We start from the raw sequence: 22,207 nt of genomic DNA on the forward strand, positions 1-22,207 counted from the left end.
AAGGGGAGCCGGAGGGAATAATCGTCATGACACCTCCAGAAGATGATACACAAACATCCTGACATCCTGCTGCTTGACTGCTCCCTCTGGCCTCACTTAGCGATGGGCCAAATTCATTCTTACTCTCGAGTGACTCCCGCTTAGCAGCCACATCCTGTTTAGGGTGCCTACAGTGTCTGTTTGTTGTCACCTGAAACACCTGCGAAAAAAGCAGTGGTCCCTGTGTGACACGAGCCAAGCATGAGGGCGAGGCACGGCTTCGAAAATAGGACTTTCACACTTCTTTTTTTCTTTTTCTTTTTTTTTTTTTTTGTGACTCCAGCCACATGTTTTAAGAATGGAAGACCAGGCACGAGCGCCATTTTAAATACTGATGTGAGAAATTATGATAAGAGTCACCACAGAGGAAATAGTTTGTCTTGTCAATTTTTTGCACTCTATATAATATATCCATATAAACTAAAGATGTTTAGACATCTCTGATGAGATTTCCTAATAATTTGCAATGCTCTGTTTTTTCCCCTTGACATATAGAAAAACAGTACAGATATTCTTAAAAAAAATAAGACTACCTCTCGTCAAACTGGGGGCCCTGTGGTAACGCAGGTGGAGTGCAGACCGGGAGGGTTAATATCCAAGCGTTTCCGCTGAGTGTCTGTTTGACCAACAAGAAACTATTTACCATTCATGCTCTGAAGACAGTTGTTGAAAGCGTATCCCTCCTGAGGTGTGGGTCACTTTAGAGCCTGTCAGAACATCCGTCCATCCATCTTCTGTACTGTTTTTATCCAACACGAGGCTGGATTATTCCCAGCTGACTGTCAACAAACCCAGAGAACATTCTGGACACAGACGATTACATCTTACAGGCATTATAGAATCATTCGCTAAAAGATTAGTACAGAAACATTGGTTTGTAGGCATTTCTGTGTGTTGTGACAGCTCTTTATGTGTCCCCCTGTTTTCTTCAGAATAATAGAGTGCAAGGAGCTGCCTTTAATCAGCGGGCAGAACTGTGACCCCTATGCCACCGTGTCACTGGTCGGACCCGCCAGGTAACTCCGCCTCTCAGCCGAATTTCACCACATCAACATGTAAATTATCGTTGTGTTGCACATATTTTATGTAACTATAAAAGCAACCTGGGTGAGAGAATTGTATTTTGGATCAGCTTTACTTCATCAGTTCTTTGTACATCCTGTTCTTTAGTTTTTTTTTTCCAGCTAACATTGAAAACACAGTAACCTTGCATTTGTAGACCCACCCGACATTGGTATTCTCAGAGCATTTCAACTCTTAAATCTTAGACTTTGTGACATCGAGTGCAGTGAAATTTCAGAAAGGCTCCCACCGTCTGAACCTACAGAGAATGAACGACTAATAATAGTAATTATAATAACCTTTATTTTTAGAGCATCTCACATGACGTTAAATGCAGCTAAAAAAAAAAAAGGAACAACCCTGGCATACATTCAAACTTGCTTTTAATTACATGTACCTATTGCCAAAACATGGCCACCAAACCTTAACGATACTCCCGCTCTCAAAAAAATGCAAAAGCATGATTGTTCAAAATTAAAATCTTAAAGGTTTAGCATCGTAGTGGTAAAACAAAATCAACTCCAAAAGCAGGATTTAACTGAGGTTTCCTGTCTACAATGAGTCCATACATGTTCCAGATCTTGCGTGCATAACGCCTGATACAGCATAGCTTGTGGCTGCACACATAAAGAACTGTCGGAAATGCAAAATGTCATCAGATCAGTTTCTGTTCGTGTTTTCTCAGGTCTGATCAGAAGAAAACAAAGGTGAAGAAGAAAACCAGCAACCCTCATTTTGATGAGACCTTCTTCTTTGAGGTGAATTGTGCGACTGCGTGTTTTGCCCTGTTGCCACATCACAGGTTTAATTTAGACTTTCAGATGATTTACTGAAGGATTTCTGGCGGTAAAACTCCCCCGGCAAACATTGGCATTACTAAACCCGTTGGTAAGTTTTGATGTGTTCGTCCTCAGGTCACACGGTCCAGCAGCTACTCGAAAAAGTCTCATTTCCAAGTGGAGGAGGAAGACATTGAAAAGCTTGAGATCAAGTGAGTTGTTTCTGTTGTTGTTTTTTTTTTTTTCCTGTGCGTTGCGCTCTCTCTCTCTCTCTCTCTCTCTCTCTGTTTCTCCCTCGTGCTCTCCCTCCCACTCTTTCCCGTTTCCCCTTTATCGACCTGACTGAAGAAAAATGATTTCTTCACAACTTGAGGACAAGCGAAATGAATTTGGATGTGGTGTGTTTTGACTACTGACCACCAGAGCTTTGGTTTCTGGTTAAGGATATGTGGGGGCTTCCATCACAGTGGACTCATAGCTCTCTGGGTAAGGCTAGACAGAGTGAAAGGTAAAACACTCATGCATGGTTTTGAGGTTTGGATTTGACGTGGTGTCATTGCACGGGTATTGTATTGACGTTTATGCACCAGGCAGGTAAGCACCACTCCCCAGTTTGCCAGATAGGAGTCAGGTGGTTTTGTGTTTTTTTTGCGTTGAACTTACACAGCAATGCGAATCATGTTGTAAATGGTGTCGGTGCAGTTTGATGTGGTTTGTTGCCGTGCATCCACCGATGGAACGTTGTTGTTTGATTTCACATCCTCTCCTTTTTGCAGAGTCGATTTGTGGAACAATGAGAATCTGGCTCAGGATGTGTTTCTGGGAGAGACACGGGTCTCTGTCAAGATCCTGCGAAACGACCACATCCACAAAGCCTGGTGAGGAACGAGTGGATGACATTATCTGCATTTCTGTATGTAATATGAAAAAAAAAAAAAGGCCAAATCAGCGTGGCCCTGAAGATTTCATCCACCAAATGTTAAAAATAAACTTCAGGACAGGTTGTTTAAAGACACATATTTTAGACGATGTGTCATCTTTATTTCTCATTTAAAAATGTTGTTTCTGTGAACATGAAAATGGAAACAGCACAGAATATGTAGAAGAGTGTGTCTAAAGCCCGCCACACACTACAGGATTTTTTCAATCTTCCCCGATTCAGACACCACACACTACAAGACAACAGAGGACAGATCGCACCCGATCTTCCTCTCCTGATCTTCTAGTGTGTGGTGTCGCTCTGGAGCAGAACACACACCAGCAGATTCTTCCGCCGAGAATCGGCTCCTCACTCCTCCAAATCTCGCGTTGTCCAACGTGACTTTGTGCTGTTTCCCTTCGTTGCTGTTTTTACATTCATCTCCACTTTCATTAATAAGTGGAGAACTCATTCTTTTCCTCAGTTCATTCATTCACATCGGTATCGCTCCTTCAGTGCAGACCCCCCACCACCCTCCCAGTGCGCATGAAGCATAGACTGTCAGCACCTTGTCAGAAAATTTAAATGTTCCAGTACAGAAGAGGGAAACAGTTTCAGATCATTTTATTATAATTTACCCTCCACATTTAATAATAATTCAGCTTATTAGCTAATCTGTTTGTATGTGTGTTTTTTTGTTTTGTTTTTTTTTTACTTTTGAGTCCGAGTGGAGCAGTAGAATAAAGTTATCAGCAGACCGTGTCAAATAAAAGCTACTTTTTTTAAATCACCAAATATCTTAAATCATTCTTTATGTCCACAGATGTGATAGTTTACACCAGAATAAAAACATGTTGAGCTTTGATTAGATAAGTTTCATTATAGTCCGCTCTGTCTCTGAAGGCACGGAGTCAGCGGAAAGTTTTTTTTTCTTTTATTATTTTTTTTCTTCCCCATTCTTCTGTAATGGTTAATAACGGAGATTAATTAAAACATTGGGATTATTGCAGGACTGGCGGAGATGCAGATATTAGATCGGAGTTTGGGTCTGAATGGAGGAAATCCAGTTCATCCAGGAGCGACAGGATGAACCATCACTTTCTGTCAGTACAGCTGAGTTTAGGAGCTCTGGCCTTTCTGTTTTGCTGTCACATATAGTGAATATATTTCACAGACATATATTCATCATCCAGCTCTGACAGCTGTGAATGGATTTTTTTAATCAGCGGCACCTTGGTGAGACGGGGCTGTTCATCCAACCAGGAAGCTTTATTTCGAGGGTGTGGACAGCTCTACTCGGAGCTGATCGGCGCCTCTCGGAGCTCACCACACACTACAGGATTTGCGATCGGAAATATTAAACGAGTTCATTATCTACGATCTCCCCTTCCGACGCCTCCCGAGAGGCTCCGACCGGAAAAAATCTCTCGGAACACACCGCACACTACAGGAAGATCGGACCCGAACTCATTTGCATACTCCCGACAATCGGACCCTGTCGGCCTCGATCGGGAGGAGAGGATCGGGGCAAAATTCGGCCCGATTATCCTGTAGTGTGTGGAGGCCTTTACAATGCAGACAAGAGATAAATCCGGCTGTTCAGTTTTCAATGACACACCTGTGGTCCTTTCTGTTAATTCCTGCTTCAAAATAGACGAGAACAGTTTTTGTTTGGTACATGTGCGCACATTTCTTTACATTTCAGTGATCTTCACATGCCGTCTCAGGAACATGCAGTCACAGACACGCGCACACACACACACACACACACACACACACACACACACACACACACACACACACACACACACACACACACACACACACACACTGACTGATTTGCCCTGGAGGCACTACCGTACCGCCATGGCTGAAAATACACCAGCTCTGTTCACGCAGCATGCCAGCCCTGGCTCACACGAAGAAGAAACTGCAGGGTGGGATTCAGACAGGAATAAGTCCATGTTGAGTCTGATGTGTGACTGTTTTTGTGTCTGATTGTTGTGCGTAAACAAAACAACGCCAGACAAGATCGCTGTGATGCCACGCGTCCGTCACCTCTATCCTGACTGGAGAACGAATGTTGCCCCTCATGCATGTAGAAATTTTTTTTTGTTTTTGACATTAATTTTGCATGTTTGTCAGGACAAGTTGTGCCATTTTGTCTACCTGGCGTTCTCAAGATGATTTCAAAGATTTTCCTGATTTCTCTGTATTCAGCACTTTTTCTTTTCTTTCTTCTCCATGTGTGGGTGTTTCCTTCGCTCTGCGTCAGGGAAGGTGATGTGGGATTACGCCAGATAGCAATCTGTTAGTACATGAGGGCAGTGAGTCGAGTGCGTGGGCGGCGTTTTGCATGGTGGCAGTGCCTCGTGTCCTGTGTTTATGCTGGAACACAGCCATGTTGCGTTCACCCAAAAAATGTAAAATACACTTCAGAAAAATAAACCGGCTTCACCCAGTGTCAACGGCACGGGCGACCTGCTGAAGGGCTCCTTCGTCTAATGCAGCAAGATCAAGCAACTTATGTATAAACCTCCATTAGGGTCCTGAAACGTTTCAGCTCCACATGAAGTAACTCTGTGCTGTGCGCCACCTGTTGGTGTGCAGAAAGAAGTGTATGCTCCTTTAAACAATAAAAATGTTATCTTTCCAGTTCAGTTAATGACTAACCTGCTGAAAGGATAAATGGCCGACAGCAGCACAGACGGGGAGAAGCAGGAAGGCCGCAGCATCGTTCAGAAGAAAGCCCGGCCGCTTTCAGACATTTTCCACACGTGTTTATTTTCACAGAAGACATATGAACACAAAACCCCGTAGTTTATAAGAACACATTTTGGGGCTTGTGTTTTCAAGGAATGATTAAAAACAGTAATTCAAAATTTCGGTAAATGATAGCTTTTTAGGTTTTTTTTTTTGTTTTTTTTTTTTTTTTGCTTTCAAGTCAAATAATATTGGTGGAGTTTATCCATTATATCAGACCCAATCATTTGGATTATGTTTTATAATGATTACAATCTATTTTTATTCCTAAAAATATAACAATGACTGCATGAGAGGGGAGATTTGATTAAGATAAGATAAACCTTTATTTGTACCACAAGTGAGAAGTTGCAGATCGATTTATTGCAGTATTATTGCTGTGTGGTAATTACTTTTTTTCTTCCACCAGTTGTTCGATACCAAACAAAAGAAATGTTGAACATTTAGTCATGGAATGGTTTGACACAAGATGTGTATTAACATTAATAATTACTGTGTTCATGTGATTTTTAAAAATAGCTCCTTGTAGCTGAATAAAATTGAATCTTGCACATTTGAATTATACAGTTAGTTAAGCTTACATTTATCCACCATTTATCCACTGTGTTCAGCTGCAGTCAGGTTCAGTGTTAATGTTTGTTTTCATTTCATTCTTCACTCCGGCTTGATCAGCCAACTCATTATGTTACGACTTGAAGAATGAATGAACTAGCGTGAGCAGTGTGGCTTGTCGGTGGTTTATCTTGGAGATGGTAACCTGGCGTTCTTGTTCCCGTGCTCCAACAGGTATCTGCTCCAGCCTAAAGGGAACGGCAGCAAGTCCAAGTCTGACGATTTGGGATCTCTGCGTCTGAAGCTGACCTACATAGAAGACACGGTGCTGCCATCTGCCTGCTACACACCGCTCTGCAACCTGCTGCTCAAATCCCCGGATGTGAAAGTGAGACGTCGTCAGAGTGAAAGATAAACTGAAGGCACTGTGCAGAAATGTATACGTTTAGATATAGTTCTATGAAATCTGTTTTTTAAAAAAAAGAACAGTGGAATTGATCTCTCATGTTTCGTGTTGTCACTGCCATCAATCTGTGCATTTCCTCTTCTCCTCTCACCTTTCGCTGTTTCCCCTTTTCGGTCGCCTTCAGCCTATCTCAGCGTCGGCGGCGCACATCTTGGGGGACATTTGCAGAGAGCGATACGAGGCTGTTCTGCCTTTGGCTCGACTGCTGCTTCACCACAATCGCTTTGTGCCTTTCGTCTCTGCGGTGGCAGCGTTGGAGCTGGACAACACTCAGTGAGTGCTCACACAGCGCTGACACGCTGATGTGTGTGTTTGGATGATTTCACTCCATTTGCTTCTCTTTTACAAGGAGTGCCAAAACTTAAGTTCTGCTTTTTCTACAACTCTCTGGGCGTGAGAACTGTGGAGCCCAAGTTACATACGAAATAGGAAGTACCTATAAAACACAGCTGACATTTAAAGGTGGAGTCCACTTGTCCTTTAATCAAGGGTTATAACAATTATGAAGCGGACTGGCCATGTCACTTCACTGGAAAATAATAATGACCAACAGATTAGTTTCTCTATTTGAATCCACACCCAGTTCCTAAAGCATGTAGTGTCAAGTAGACAAATATTACTCGAGGTATGGAGTCACTGATGGAAGAGAATTGTGATTAGAATGGATGAATTGTTTGTCTTTGCAGGGAGGCTAACACTATATTCCGTGGCAACTCGCTGGCAACGCGCTGCATTGACGATATGATGAAGATTGTGGGAAAAAATTACCTAGCCGTTACCCTGAAGCCTGTCATAGATGAGGTATGACCAATCAGGACATATGCACACACACACACACACACACACACACACACAGATGCTAAAGTAGGCAGCATGAGTCACTGAGGTCAGTGTGGAAAAATCCACTGCAACATGTGTCTTTCCAGCTCAGAGAAGCAGATGTTCAGATGTAATCTTACAGGATCCGAATTTATGAAACCTGTTTTCAGTTGACGGTGCTGCATGGCTTTTAATGTCAGCTAAAATATTATTTTATTGTATCGTCTGTGGCAAGATGTGCCTGTAAGCTGCTGATAACGTTGTCTGCCACATGATGATGTTGTTCTCTTCTTACATGTGCTCTGCTCAACTACTTCAGGATATTCAGCTCTTTGGTGAAATTTCAGGACGGACCTGAAATGCACTGTAATCTGGAGAGGGGAGCTTAATGGGACCTGTTCTGAACATTTGAATGCACATGTCCAGCTGTTCAGTGTTTCAGTACAGTTCAAGAGCTTCACACAAAATTCTCCACAGGTGTTTGATTCATGAGTCGACTAATACATTTCCTGGTTCAGTTAGAACTGGCAGCCCTGCTCATCGTGCTGTTCACATTTTGACATCATGAGACCAAGACAACGCCTAAGTGTTGATCAACAGGACCTCGCCTTCAAACAGGATGTTCTCAAGCTGAAGAGGCTTCAGAGCTGAGTGGCACAGAGTGTCACCAGCGGGTTGAGCAGAGACACAGAGGCTGGAAGAGTCACAGAAAGACGTAGAAACGGACATCCTTTGGCCACGTGGCACACTAACGATCACTTCATACTGAACAGTGCCCTGTTGAACCACATGATGAATGCCATTCAACTTCAGGCACACTTGAGGGAGGTGAGAGGCACCAAGTGTCACATCAGACCTTAGAAGACCTTTTACATCAGCGTGTCAGACCACCTGCGAGGGTCCCTGACCACCACATCAGCCACAGGTGTCATCGTCTTTATGGGCCTCAGTGCTGTTCTCTGAAGAAAATCCATTCATCTTCTGCAGAAATGATGGCCGCCATTGATATTTTTTGTTGTGGTAGATCCACCACTGTTTGCTTTTGTTTCAGTTAATTGAAATGAGGAAATCATAAATCCACTCCATCCTTTGACTTAAGTGCCCCAATTTCATGATACAACATCACTAAAGAATCAACTTTTTACGTTTTCCATCAATTTTACCCAAAAGCCAAACTTACTTTTAACACTTTGATGAGTTGTGTGTGTTTATTCAGAGTAAAACAACATTTCTGCAGGCGTTTATATCCATCGTCTCCTATTGTTCCTTTTATTTAACGAAAAGTGAATTAAACTGCAACACAAAGTCTGTGGTCTGTTTCTCATGAATATAATCAACCTGACGTAAGTTTCTTTTGTCGTTTTTCCCTTGTTGTACTTTCAGATTTGTGAATCCAACAAAACCTGTGAGATAGACCCTGTTAAACTTAAAGAAGGTGACAATGTGGAGGTCAACAAGGTAAGTCAGCTTATTTCCCACAGCTATGTTGGAACGAAAAAGAAATGATTCTGTGCCCAATAAAGAAAATATCCTTTGTTTTTAATCCTGTGATGATGCCGTGTTTCATCTTACCTTTTATTATTTTATTCCTTTTTTTTAATTTCAACAGTGTTTCCACTTTTGAATAGCATTTTGATCTTTGTCTTTTTAGAATTTTAGTTCAGGCACTTTCAGGTCATTTCATTCTCATCATCCAACCATCCTCATGTGATTGTTAAACTGTGCATTATCTTTTTAATGTAATTGATCCCTTTTTTTAAAACCTTTAATCCCTCTTTCTTTCTGTTTCAGTGGTACTGCTGCACATTTTCAGTAGTACCACATGTAAAATCAAACTTTGTCGTTTTTTCTTAACTCAACAGGAAAATCTTCAGGTTTATGTGCAGAAAGTTTTCTCCTCCATCACTCAGTCCAGTTCCAGCTGCCCCCCACTCATGTGTGACGTATTCAGGTCTCTCAGACACTTGGCCTGCAAACGCTTCCCAGGTAACGTACAGATCCTGTCTGAAAAGTTGCTGGTCTGTTTAAAGAATACCTTCAACAAAAGACATGTAACCCTACTGCGAACACGCTGCCTTTGGTATAAATAGTCTTGTCAGTTCTAACAGACTATATTACTGTTGAGGTAACTTGATAATTTGTGTCCTCTCACTTTGTGTGGCATGTAGAACCACAAGGAAACCTGTGGTGTTAACCACCAGTAAGAAATAAACATGCAGATTATAGTGTTCAACACAGAAACCGATCAGGTCACTAAGTGAAACCAATCATGGATGTAGTTTTGTTCTGGCACCAAAAGATGGAGCCAAATATGTAATTTTTATCAGTCATCATTTTGTTGTCTGTTGGTGTTTTCTACATGCATCAGTCGCGTCTTGGTTAAATTGCCTTGGTTTTGTTTGTTTCTCTCGGTAGGTGACCCACATGTTCAGTACTCGGCTGTCAGCAGCTTCGTGTTCCTGCGCTTCTTCGCTGTGGCTGTTCTTTCTCCGCACTCTTTCCAGCTCCGCCCCCATCATCCTGTGAGTGCACCACGTCTGATCATCAAGTAATGAAACTGTTGAATTAATCAGCGGTTTAAAATCTGTGTCACTTTTCTGTAATCGCAGGATCCTGAGATTTCACGCACGCTCACCCTCATCTCTAAAACTATCCAGACGCTGGGCAGCTGGGGCAGTTTGTCAAAGAAACTGGTAAGAAGAAAAGCAGCAGTACACACTTTAAGATGTTTACCTGTAATCGGTGGTAATCAGGTTTTTGAGTGTATACTTCTCATAATCAAATCTGGTCATTCATCAGACAGAGGAAAAGAAGTTTGATCTGATGAGACTCTGTTAAAGTGTTTCCACTTCCTCCCTGTTGATTTCAGTCTGTTTGTTCTTCCTTTTCAGTCCAGTTTCAAAGAAACCTACATGTACGACTTCTTCAAATCATTCCAAGAAGACAAGTGTATTGAAAAAGTTAAAAAGGTATTTATTATCATCAAATTCAGGTCTCGGACGTGGATGTTTGCGTGTCATTATTGATCATGTTGTGTGTCTGGTTTCCAGTTTCTCGATGAGATCTCCTCCAATGTCAGCAAGGAGTCCAGTGGACTGGAGGATGCCGTGGTTCTGAAGGAGGGGTGAGACATTATTATATGAACTGGAATGTTTAGAATTGGAAATATAATAAAACAACAATAAGTACGCTGTCGCTTACTTTTCTTGCTTAAGTTTGAAGTTTGTTAGTTTCAGCAGAGCGGTGGGATCTTCTTGCGTGTGAGTCAGCCTCAGTCGTGTTTGTGCTCTCACAGGGAAGTACAGAAACGTGCTCAGGGCAGGAAGCGTCTCGGCAAGAAGAACTTTAAGAAGAGATGGCTGCGGGTGACCAACAGGGAGCTGTCCTACCACAAACACAAAGGTGAGGCGGATTCTGTCAGCTCGTCCGATGGACCCTCCTGTGGTTACGTCGCCGTGCTCGACAGCACAGCATCGTTCTTAATGATAAACAAAGTCATAAAGAAGTTTATTGGCAAAGTAATAGAGCTTCATTTGGTGAAAAAGACCCAGATTCACTCATGAAGCGGTTACAATGTCGCAGCTTAAAAACGAGTTTTATTTCACTCTGTTTCTGAGACTCGTTGTCTTAAAGTGTCAGCCTGCTGTGAAACCCTGTGAACACTTTTAACCAGCATGAAAAGTTTGATTGATTTTATGACAGTGCCGCATTTTACCACCTGTCCAATCGAGTATTGTTAATGTTTTACAAGAGGTACAAATAAACTTTTTGCTCTCCAGGGAAAGAGGCCCTCTGCACCATCAGTGTCAAAAACATCCAGGCTGTGGAGAAACTGGATGAAAGTGCCTTCAACCGCAAAAATGTGAGTCAATTCAGACATTATGAAGAAAAAAGTCAGATTATTGCTACACTGCAAATTTTTATTTTGAAAACATGGCATGGAAAGAGGCAGTGTGTGGTGTTTATCAGCTCCGTCCCTCCTGTCAGATGTTTCAGGTGGTGCACTCGGAGAAGCCTCTCTACGTCCAGGCAGGAAACTGTGTGGAGGCCAGCGAGTGGCTGGACGTCCTGGGGCAGGTCAGCCGCTGCAACGAGGGCCGTCTGACCACTTTCCACCCGTCCAATTACACCGCCGGAGCCTGGCAGTGCTGCAAAAACCAAAACAGCAACTCTCCGGGCTGTAAGCCCTGCACAACGTGAGTCAAAGTGAAAAACAAATTGAAAATGAAAAAAATAAATAAAAGAGGATGCTGCTGTGTGTGTTTGTGAGCCCTGGAATGATCTCCTCACACGTTGCTCCTCTCTGTTCTTTCAGCACCGTGATGGACAACCTGCAGCTGGACATCGACTGTGACCGAGAGACTGAGAGGATTTTCTCTCTCCTCTCCTCCAACGACACCAAGCTCCAGAACATGGAGGGTCAGTGTCCGCTCACACGCCGCTGTAGCAAACACCTCCACAGAGAAACACGCTCCTCTTGAATTGCACGTCTTGCGAACTGGGTCTTCTCCGCAGATGCGTGTGCCACCATGGTGGTGTACCAGGGCCCTCAGCGGGAGCAGGAGGAATACTCCAAGTTCACCATTCAGGAACCCAAAGAGACCTTTCAGACGCTCCAGCAGCTCCGGAACATCATGAGAGAGCTGCAGAATCAGCACCTCATCAGGAACGACACCACAGCGCAGTACGGCAGCCTGTAAGTCTGCGACCTGTCCGTTCATCCTGAGCTGGACTTTCATGGTTTATAGTTTTCATCTCATACATGCGCTCTGTATGCTGTTGATTGGCTTGGAAGCTGAACATCCGAATGACCTTTTACACAGACATGTGTGAGTTTGTTGTTAATGGTATTTGTGTTTTTTTCGTTTCAGTGACAACCCCATAGTGGGAAAAACCTCCTAACCTGTTCAGACAGGTGTGGCCCACGAACAGCCATACCAGTGGATGTAAGCTACACCACAGCAGGCCAAAAGGGTTCTAACAGACCCCTCCCCCACCCCGATCTCCAGACGCCATGAGTCCACTACAGCCGTGACACCGGGAACCAGAACAAGCTCCTGAACTTTTCCAGGATTTTCCAGGAACGTTCGAAGCTTTCGGTGTTGTCTGGTTTTGTTTGTGTTACTCGGCAGTCGCGATGCCTCCCCCCCCCCGCCCCCGCCCCGCCCCGCCCCCGCACATCGCAGATCCCTTAACAAGAGACTTTTTTTCTCTGTCTTAATTTAAATCCACTTTTACGTCTCCAGCTGTGTGAAATAAGGCATCATTAGATGGTGTGTGAATAGGCTGCTAATTTTTTTGTATTCACCCAGTTTTATAGCGACAGCTGTGATGATGCCCCCCCCCCCCCCCCCCCCCCCCCCCCGTGTCTTTAGAGCTGATTTAACAATCATCCTTCTGGAGAACCATTCTCCCTCTTTGCCCCAATCCACTTTTAATCTTTTAGTGTCCTTCTTCTGAACAAATGTGTACATAACTTTGAGTCGACGAAACCGATCTGCCTTACTTTGACAGATGTTTTCTTTCACATGAAATGCTGAGGGAGTCCTACAGAAGCACTTTAATATATTTGGAGCTCTCCAAATGGAAACGATTCGATACGTGGTATCAGCTTCCCCCAATTTTGATCAGTTTCATGATCTCGAGTACATTTTTGTTTCATTTCTGTACAATAACATTTATAGCCTGTAGATTTTAAGATATTTTTCTCGACCAAAGACAATTTCGTAGGTTTGAACTTGGACTTGAAAAAACGTTAATGTATTTTGAATACAAATGGTTTAAAAATGGAAACAAATGAGATAAATATATCTATATATGTTGTATGTTTGGTTGTGTACATTTTTGATAACATATCCTTTCACTTTCTCGTGACTTAAGGCAAGCAGTCTGCATGCATCAAGTTTTGAATCCTGAAAGCTCGACTGTGGTGACGAGTTGTTTTCCCCTGTGATTGTGAATTGTTTTGGTCCGGTGTGCGTCAGATATGTGTCGTCGAGGTAGGGGCCCGGCAAAGTGACAAATAGGGGCTTGTGTGTGTGTGTGTGAGAGAGAGAGAGAGAGAGAGGAGAATTCGCACGCAGAGAGAACTCAGAAACACAAAAACAACCATTTTAATCGTCCCAACAATCACAACAAGCAAACCCATCAAGACGTTTCTTTTCCACACCAGCAGCTGTCATCATGGGGCTATTATAGGAGCAAGGAGCAGTGTGTGTATGTGTGTGTGTGTGTGTGTGTGTGTGTGTGTCAATTTGAGTATTTATCTAGATACTTGTATGTGTGCAATCATATTTGTGGTTGTAATGACCTGTGATCTGTGCACGCTTAGATCTGTTTGTTAATGAGAAAAGGGGAAAATCTGCGTTTGCACAAAAAGCTCATAACAGACACGTATAGACTCAACTCTCCTCATGCAGGCTCAAATCATTTTGACGCCATATCAGTCTGTGCAGCTCACAGTAAGAACTTACAGCACTCCATGCTTCAGAGCAATGTCTTTAAATCTGAAATATTAGGAGGAAGAGGAAATGCGCCGTCACTCTCTTTCGATCCTTGAGTTTTCACCAGCCTTTGATTCTTCTGTCTGATTAATGAATCACTTTTGCTCTGAAGAGAATTACGAACAATCAATCTGAGTCTCCTCTCCTCCCCAAATGTTTCCTTCACTCAGCTGAACAATGAATTTGTGGAAACAGTTGAAAAAAGAAACTTGAATTTACTTAGATAACAAAAGATGAACATCTAATGCGATGATACAGGGTTAACTGTTTTTTTTGTTTTGTTTTTTTGCTTCTGTCTATCATATATTTCTACCATGCATGTCTTCTATATTTAACAATATATTTTTCTAGAAATAATGTATCTTTTTTTTAATGTGTCGTTTTGTTGGTACGCTTCCTGCTTCCTTTTGGTCTGCAATGCTGCTTTTTGTCCACATACATTCTCAGATTTCAACATGGATCTAAATTTGAAACCATAATTTATTCTTCTATTTAAGCTTGTGTGTCACTCAATGTTTAACGTCAAAGTTTTAATGAGGCCAGTGAACAGGAAGTCGAGGACACATGAAAAAAAAAAAAAATTAGGATAGTTTAAATATTGTTTTGTCACTCATAACTTATGGAAAATAAAAAAGGAATTTTACTTTCTGAAGATTATTTCGAGATATATTTTTAGTTTTTAAGACTTAAAAGCTACATTTGTTAACAAAAAAAGGCACTTAAGTACAGTTAATGAATCTAAAATACGCTCAGTTTGACAGTCTGTTTTCTTGAGAGGCAGCTGATTTTCGCCCGGCTGCTCCCGTGTGTCGGCGTTCAGTGAGGGAATGTGTCTCCCTGCTCAGCCAGCGTGAGATTGTAATACATGCACAGATACAATTTCATATCCAGACGAGACCAAATCAAAAGGGAAAATGTTCCTGTTTGCCTTGAACAGATGAGTAAAAGTGAATGACGCGTGGAGCCAGTGTGCACACCCGATGTTTTCTGTGTAAATGAGGGGAAAAGCATTCAGGCACCTGTAACCCTGTTATATCAACTTCTCTTAAACCAGGACATGAAACGTTAAAATAATGTTTTCTATTGTCTCGAAGTTGAAAAGTGAGTGCAGAGAAATGATGTGAAGGTTTTGGAGTGTGTCTGTGTGTTCACTTGCTGTGCGGAGAGTCGTCTCATCACTTCTGAATGTCTCCACACGTCTTTTTTTATTTTTATACACATCACACAGCTTATTTTTTTATACATGGTCTCTTCTGTTTGTTCACAATAAACTCTTTGCCAATGTTTCCCCTGCTTGAGTGAGAGTCTCTTGTGTTGCGCCGTCTACAGGCCAAACTGAAGGTCTGAACGTGTTTCGACACCGACACAGAGGTCACATCAGAGGTACATTTATTTTTCCATTGTGCGTTTCCAAAAAGAAGTCAAAATAGAATGATGAGATTTTTTTAAATCCAGAATGAAGTCGAAAAATATCATTTCAAGAAAATCGAAATGTCTCATGAGAGGCCCTGATATTCTTTGACATGGTGAAGACTGTATGAAGGTGAGTACAGACGGTTCACTGCAAGGTGTGAGACATTCATAAGCAGTGTTGAGGAAGTTACTTTTAAAAAGTAATTCATGATAGTTATTACTGGTTACTTCTGCAAAAATGTGACTGAGTTAGTAATTGAGTTGATAGATGTCTGTACTTCCATGTAAATGGTCTGGGCTCTACGGCTGTATGTCTGTCATATCACATGATTTACTTGGCTCCAATACGGTTTCTTCTTTTTGTACACTGACTTCATGTTCTTTCAGCTCGGCTCAGCTCCGGCGGAGAAAAAAACGAACTTGAAAGCAATGAATCATAGTAAATAAACACCCTCAATTTGACCTAGATATGCAAATACTGTAGACAGCTATGCAAATTAGATGGTGATCTCATTTAGAACTTTCCTGACATACTGTGTCTAATTTAATTATTAAGCACTTAATGTAATAGTACGATTTCACATTATGCGCTTTCATTTAATTTATTATAACACTAATATTTTTTAACACAACTCACCATTTAATTCATTTTTAGCTTCATTTATATAGAGTCCAGTACCACACAGTCACATCTTGGCACTTTTACAGATATAAACCCGACAGTTCCACATGAGCCGTGGAAAGCAAAAACTCCCTTTCAGATGGAAGAAACCACTGCACCGGGGTGGGTGACTGCTGAGCGCTCCAGTTTCCTACCACAGTCAAAAAACATGTGGTCGAGACCCTGCGACTTTAAACGCCTGTATGTGTGAGATTGTGTGTGATTGAATCTCCCCCTGTGTTTGTCCTGTTCAGGGTGTTTACTGCCGTCGCCCATATGATGAATGGATGGAGAAGATGGATGAAATTGACTGATGGATGGAAGACAATTCCGTGCACAAGAAAGCATTTCTGAGTGGGCAAAAAGTTGAGAAAATGTAAAAGAAAGAAGACGATTGTTTTTTAACTTAATTACGCAGCACGAGTCTGTGATGGACCGGTGATCTGTCCATGTTGTGCGCTGCTTTTGCTCATAGATAGGACTGGCTTGGCGCCCCTGAACAGCATAAAGCAGTGCAGACGATGGATCAGTGGAGTATTAAACACTGTAGACGGTTGTGAGAGGAAAGACCAGCTTGTGCTCTCCACAGAAAAGTATCACGCAGTATCATACATATCACCTTATTTGTTAATTGAATGAAAAAAGTTTTTTTTTTTTTTTCCATCAAGTGACCTTGACCCACTGGGTCAAGGCATTTGGCAACAATTTTCACACTGAGGGTTATCAGAGTAATTTAAACTAGCAGTGCTTTCAGTTAAAAAAAGGAAACCCTTTAGAATCAAACTTCCTTCAAGTTCTTTATTTCTCTAATCTGATCTTTTGGTCTGATGTGTGTAAAGTGAAGCTCACATACAGTGGAGTTTCACAGAGTTAACCACAGTTTTCTAACCCGAAACTATATTCACACATCATCTCGGTTATGCTACTGTTTTGATATATCTTCTCAGACACGTTTTGTCTTTCAGGCAATGCAGCGATAACCTCAAGCTTATTGTTTTATGATGAGGCACTCTCGCTTTAGACACATCCGGGGGCTTCAGCAGGAAGTGGCCTGGAACGTCTTGACATTTGAAGTCCGTCAGGTTCTTTTTTTTTCTTATCAATTTTGAAAGTAACAAGAAAATACTTTATTCTTCTGTCTGTGAGTACAGATTGAAAAAAACTGCAACAAAAAAGTTCTTCTCGAAATAACAGAGGAAGGTGAATGTGTGAAAGCGGAATGAACAGAGGATGAGCTGTGATGATCTTGTGGTTTTCTCCCATGATGCTGAATAAACTTAAGTCTGCCGCTGCTCTCGGTTTCAGATCAGAAGCTGATGATGACTGCTGAGAAGTGGATTGTTCTTTTAGCCACATGCCTGGCGTGTGTGTCTTCAAACGGTATGTCCTCTTATTCAAAAAATATATACTTACAACGACAGACATTGTTAATTAATGTATTTAATTTATGTAGATAGATATGTTCAGTTGACATTGGCCTCATTTGTCTTTTCTAAAATGAAAAAAATACATTTTAAATCACAAGTGGCTGAAGGAAGACTAATAAGTGAAACGAACTACATAAAGAAAGAAAAAAACAATGACAGCGATATGTCATACATTGAATTCACCATTTGTATGAAACCAGGACTCAGAGGAAGGAAACAACATCCAAGTATTAAGAGGAACAAAGTAATGTAGTGCTTATTTTGACAGATTCAACATTCTCTTATGTAACTTTAACATTAAATAACAGCACTATCTGTAATGTGGTCGTACTCATCTTCACTTGAAATGACAGCAAGCAAGAGATCTTAGGACCGGTGGGAAATTTGTACTTGTACAAAGTACAAGTAGGATATTTTATATATAACATACTAAAACTACAAAAGAACAATCTAATCCCCATGTTTCACCTGAACTGCACATGGCTGAAATAAACAAACAAACAAATGTCTCAATGACACAAAAATGAAATGAAAAAAAATTGCTCTCAGATTCAGGAAAACGTTAATTTTCACTTCTAAAATTTCTCTCCTACTTCTTTTCTTTCGGCCAATTGCCAACAATAATCCTAATTCTGGGATTAATCGAGATAAAAAAGTAATCTTTAGACATTGTGACTAAAGTACTTAACACCAACACCCTTAAGTGTGTGTGTGTGTGTGTGTGTGTGTGTGTGTGTGTGTGTGTGTGTGTGTGTGTGTGTGTGTGTGTGTGTGTGTGTGTGAGAGAGAGAGAGAGAGAGAGATGAGCTCATTACTGTTTGTACCGTCCAAATAATTACCTTCAACTAAAATAAATTAAGATTACTTTAGAGATCACACATACAAGTTGGGCAATATTTACATTTCATTAGTCACACTAGTGAGAAGAGACATGTTTGACAGAACAGTCCGGGACATTAAAGCTCTAGGCTGTATTTCTTTTGGCAGAGCAGCGAGGTACTGACAGGAAGTGAGCAGATCTGGTGGTGTGGACACTCACACCTCATGTCGCACGGACAAAGACTGCATATTTTTAACGTTCTTGTTTATTCTTTTTTCAGTGCAATCAAACATTCACTGTCAACAAGCAGATGGTTTAAAAAAGTTTGACTTAAGTTGTACATTAAATACAGAGAACAGTGGAAATGTCAAAGCTTTGATGCAATCAAACTCCTAAACATTTCTCGGAGAACACGAAAAATCTCTTTCCTGTGAGGAAATAACATGTTAAAGGAATTATTGCTCGAGCTGAAAGAGACCTACCTAATAATAATTGAATACAGTTAACTCATAGATGTGATGGATGAATTGAATTCACATATTTGAATCGGTTACTTGACTTGGTTGTATTAATTGTGATAGAATAATATGAATTTTTTAGCATTTTGTAAAATGGTTCTTTCATAATTCATTATTTAAAAAAATGTTCTTTTGAAGGTATTTTGAATTCTTCAGTATAAAAAGGAAGAAAACATTTCTGAACTTGTTCCTGTTTCTCATGCTTTCCTTCAAGACGGGCGATCTGAATATGGAGAATCTGATGAACAAGAATTGTGCAAATCGCACAAAGTCGGAGCTCTGCTCGGCTCACCGACGCTCCTGCCGTGCAGATTTTCACCAGGTAGCAACAATACCGTGACGTGGACCCACGTTGAACATATGGACGTCGTCCGCCTCTCATTGAATGGGAACATTCATTTCACCGATCACCGATACGGTCGAGTAAAGGCCTTTCCAAACCAGGCCTCAGAAGGCAACTTCTCCATCAGAATCGATGACCTGACTGAGTCGGACCTGGGCCTCTATCATTGTAGGCAAGACGACGTCTGTCACCAAGTGGAGCTCTTCATTGACAGTGAGTGGATTTCAAATGTCCTCAATACTAAGCAGCGTTCTGTGCAGAGACAGGTAGATTATCTTAAACCATAAACCTCAAAGGCCATTCAGACAAGTCAGGGAGCTACTGTTTCCTGTGGCATACATCTTTATGAAACCACAACCTCCTGTGCAGGTTCGCAGAGCGAGCTCATGAAGCTGCTGATTTGGGTCGGTGCTGCTGTGGGGCTTCTGATTCTGCTGTCTGCTGGAGCTTACTGCTGCTACAAGTGCTGCTTCGGTGAGGACGTATGTCTGTAAAGTATGAAGGCAAAGTTCACATTTTGTGTGAAAGATTTTCAGCTTGTTTACTCTGGTTCCTTTCCAGAGCGCTGTTGCAACACAGCGGGTGACAGACACAAACCTGTCATTACCGTTTCAAGCACTGTCAGTAAGTATTTATTCCAATAACGTCCCGTCCCGGTTCAGGTGAGGGCAGGACTCTACACTTATCTGCAACACTACAACTTACACTAGAGCAAGTATCAAGTCAAACAAATGACTAAATTCTTTTCATCCTGTCTTTCTCCAGCAGTGGCAGACGATCGTTTCGTTTATGGTACGTCCTCACATCGCTTCTTTTTGCTTTGATAAATTCTGTCATCCGCCTTGTTAAAAATGTGACTAAAATCTGTCTGAACAACAGAAAACGATGACCAGTGTCCGTCCAGCGCTGACCACAGCCGGAACCACGGTTTTACTCCCCCAACAGCTCCGCCGCTGCCTGCCGGGCAGCAGCCCGGTCACAGCAGCGCTGGGATCTACCCCAATCTGAATCAGTTCAACTTCGAAAGGGAGGAAAGCCAGAAAAGACGACAGAGGTTTCATATAGGTATCCGCTAGTAATCAATGAAGAATTCTCTGTTACAATCTGAAGTTATCGTTTCATGCAGTGACTCAGTCTCGTCTCATCCCAACAGACCTCTTCACCAGGCTGCGGGAGGCGAGTGTCAGGCGGCATTATTACGGTAATATCACCACCTTTTTCTATCATTTTGTTTCTGTCAGGAATGTCAATCATCACTTTTATTTCACAGTCAACCAAGTTGAACTCAACCAGCAACAAGTGGCGGCGGCGGCGGTGCCGGCAGAGAGTCACCACAGAGGTAGTTTTGCTTCAACTGATTTTTCAGAAATATTCATCATTCGTCAAAGATCGAGAAAGTATTTCAGATACTCAGAGTGTTGTGTGTCCTACAGCGGGTCACGGGAAGAAGAAAAACAAAAAAAGTGAGTGCTGCTGACTTCTCCCGTAAGCATGTTAGTGATGACTTGATGCTACTGAGCTGCTCTGCCACTCTTCTCTTGTTTCCGTCTCAGAGTGTGAATACACGAACCCCATTTACAACCGGAGCACGGACCGCCTCGACCGAATATAGAGAGAGGATTGAACCATCTGCGACAATGAGATTGTTTCTTCTTTTTTCACCCATGTAGTGATTAAACTTCATAAGTGATCAGTGTCCTATTTTTATTTTTTTATTTTATTTTATTTTATTTTATTTTATTTTGATCATTTACTGGATCAACAAGTTTTTATAAAAATATTTCCCTTCTGTTTAAAGTTGTGCTGATGCTGATTGAAGTGATGGACATATTCATTAAAAAAAAAAAATACCATGATGCATCAGATGAAATCTCACTTCTTGTGTCATTCTCATGCCAAGTACATAAAAAACAATCAAACCACAGAAAGTGTATGTGCATGTGTGCGTGTGTGTGTGTGTGTGTGTGCGTGTGTACGGGTATTTCTGTCCTTGTGGGGACCAAATGTCCCCACAAGGATAGGAAAACCTGGCACGACCTACCTCGTGGGGACATTTTTTGGGTCCCCATGGGGGGAAACAGCGTTTTCTTGGCCATGTTGTTGTTACTGAAAAAAGTAAAAGTGCAAAAACATTTCTTTAAGGCTACGCTTTGTTTTGGTGTGGGTTAGGGTTAGGGTAAGGGTCCGGGTTAGGAGTTAGACATGAATGGGAGTCAATGGAAGGTCCCCACGAGGATATAAATACAAACATGTGTGTGCGTGTGTGCGTGTGTATTTAAGGTTTGACAGCAGGAAGCTCATTCTGCCTGAATTTATTTTTAGATTTTGATTCACACTTACTCTTCGCTGAAGTGAACAAATGATTACCCAAGACATATATGGTTTATTTTAAGAATCGATCGGCTCTGAAATGTAAAGCTCCTGCTGGTATACTTCAAGAATAATGAGCATTTTGTGATGCAAATATTTTGAATTTCCCGGATCAACTCTCTGTCTAACTTATGGGAACAGGGAAGTATTTTGTATTTCACCAAAGTTATATGTTGATTGAAACAAGTATATATGATTGCTGATGATACAACTAAAATGTATTTTCAGGCATGAACTCACAGTTCTCAACAGTTTTAGTAAAAATAAACTTTTTAAAGAAAGTAAGCCAAATGGATAATGCAAAAGACGTTGCACGCACTGTAGGAGCCAAATAAAGGAAAGTGGGCTGTTCATGTGATCACAAGGTGACGCTGTGGTTATAGAAAGAGAGAAAACCTGTCATCACTGTTGAACGAGTTCATAGAACAATCGCTCATGAAGGTTTGCTCCCTGCAGCGTTCACATGCTTTTTAATGACTTCTGTTACAGTTAAACATCGATACAACGATATTGTTGGTATATACACTGCCATGTCAAGATTTTTTTTTTTTTAGTTTTATATATTACATATTGTATAGGCTGTAAAAATATATTTCTATTTCATTCATTCTCATAGCCATTTATGTCTTGTATCAACATGTTGGAAAATGTTGTGTAATTGAAAGTCCTTTATTTGTCCTACAGGGGGAAATTGCAGTGTTTCAGCAGCACAGAGAAAAGAAATTAAAACAGAATAAAAATGTGAAATTTGAA

General features: G+C 41.5%; 2 protein-coding genes across 5 annotated transcripts in view; both read left to right on the forward strand.

The window, feature by feature from the left end:
* The window catches only part of rasa2 (RAS p21 protein activator 2), a 42,792-nt gene extending 27,597 nt beyond the window's left edge, over nucleotides 1-15,195 (forward strand). The window contains exons 7-25 of the mRNA XM_030107803.1: nucleotides 972-1,055; nucleotides 1,787-1,859; nucleotides 2,016-2,092; nucleotides 2,657-2,758; nucleotides 6,349-6,502; nucleotides 6,705-6,853; nucleotides 7,267-7,381; nucleotides 8,783-8,857; nucleotides 9,262-9,385; nucleotides 9,815-9,921; nucleotides 10,009-10,092; nucleotides 10,291-10,368; nucleotides 10,450-10,523; nucleotides 10,695-10,801; nucleotides 11,179-11,261; nucleotides 11,387-11,595; nucleotides 11,715-11,818; nucleotides 11,915-12,095; nucleotides 12,271-15,195. Of these exons, the coding sequence (XP_029963663.1) occupies nucleotides 972-1,055; nucleotides 1,787-1,859; nucleotides 2,016-2,092; nucleotides 2,657-2,758; nucleotides 6,349-6,502; nucleotides 6,705-6,853; nucleotides 7,267-7,381; nucleotides 8,783-8,857; nucleotides 9,262-9,385; nucleotides 9,815-9,921; nucleotides 10,009-10,092; nucleotides 10,291-10,368; nucleotides 10,450-10,523; nucleotides 10,695-10,801; nucleotides 11,179-11,261; nucleotides 11,387-11,595; nucleotides 11,715-11,818; nucleotides 11,915-12,095; nucleotides 12,271-12,301 (2,011 nt within the window). The 3' untranslated portion in view covers nucleotides 12,302-15,195. The remainder of the gene's footprint in view (nucleotides 1-971; nucleotides 1,056-1,786; nucleotides 1,860-2,015; nucleotides 2,093-2,656; nucleotides 2,759-6,348; nucleotides 6,503-6,704; nucleotides 6,854-7,266; nucleotides 7,382-8,782; nucleotides 8,858-9,261; nucleotides 9,386-9,814; nucleotides 9,922-10,008; nucleotides 10,093-10,290; nucleotides 10,369-10,449; nucleotides 10,524-10,694; nucleotides 10,802-11,178; nucleotides 11,262-11,386; nucleotides 11,596-11,714; nucleotides 11,819-11,914; nucleotides 12,096-12,270) is intronic.
* Nucleotides 15,196-17,101: 1,906 nt separating this feature from the next.
* On the forward strand, nucleotides 17,102-20,936 carry LOC115400132 (uncharacterized). Of its 4 annotated transcripts, XM_030107807.1 has the most exons (11): nucleotides 17,110-17,176; nucleotides 17,282-17,356; nucleotides 18,956-19,297; nucleotides 19,454-19,558; nucleotides 19,646-19,708; nucleotides 19,850-19,876; nucleotides 19,964-20,149; nucleotides 20,238-20,285; nucleotides 20,355-20,423; nucleotides 20,518-20,547; nucleotides 20,638-20,936. In XM_030107807.1, the coding sequence occupies exons 2-11, from the start codon at nucleotides 17,293-17,295 to the stop codon at nucleotides 20,694-20,696; spliced, it is 993 nt and encodes a 330-aa protein (XP_029963667.1). In that variant the 5' UTR covers nucleotides 17,110-17,176; nucleotides 17,282-17,292; the 3' UTR covers nucleotides 20,697-20,936. The 4 variants fall into 4 exon arrangements, with proteins under 4 accessions (XP_029963665.1, XP_029963666.1, XP_029963664.1 ...); XM_030107805.1 differs by having other exon boundaries at nucleotides 17,102-17,176; nucleotides 20,238-20,423; XM_030107806.1 differs by having other exon boundaries at nucleotides 17,102-17,176; nucleotides 20,355-20,547.
* Nucleotides 20,937-22,207: the final 1,271 nt, after the last annotated feature.

Source organism: Salarias fasciatus, chromosome 14, assembly GCF_902148845.1.
Source record: "Salarias fasciatus chromosome 14, fSalaFa1.1, whole genome shotgun sequence".
In the NCBI taxonomy this organism is placed as follows: Eukaryota; Metazoa; Chordata; class Actinopteri; order Blenniiformes; family Blenniidae; genus Salarias; species Salarias fasciatus.

Excerpts from the sequence above, each read along its gene's own strand:
- LOC115400132 (XM_030107804.1), top strand. The coding sequence starts at position 17,293 with ATGATGACTGCTGAGAAGTGGATTGTTCTTTTAGCCACATGCCTGGCG. Across the intron at positions 19,877-19,963 it reads AGACGATCGTTTCGTTTATG|AAAACGATGACCAGTGTCCG; the intron begins GTACGTCCTCAC and ends TCTGAACAACAG. Across the intron at positions 20,150-20,237 it reads ACGACAGAGGTTTCATATAG|ACCTCTTCACCAGGCTGCGG; the intron begins GTATCCGCTAGT and ends TCATCCCAACAG.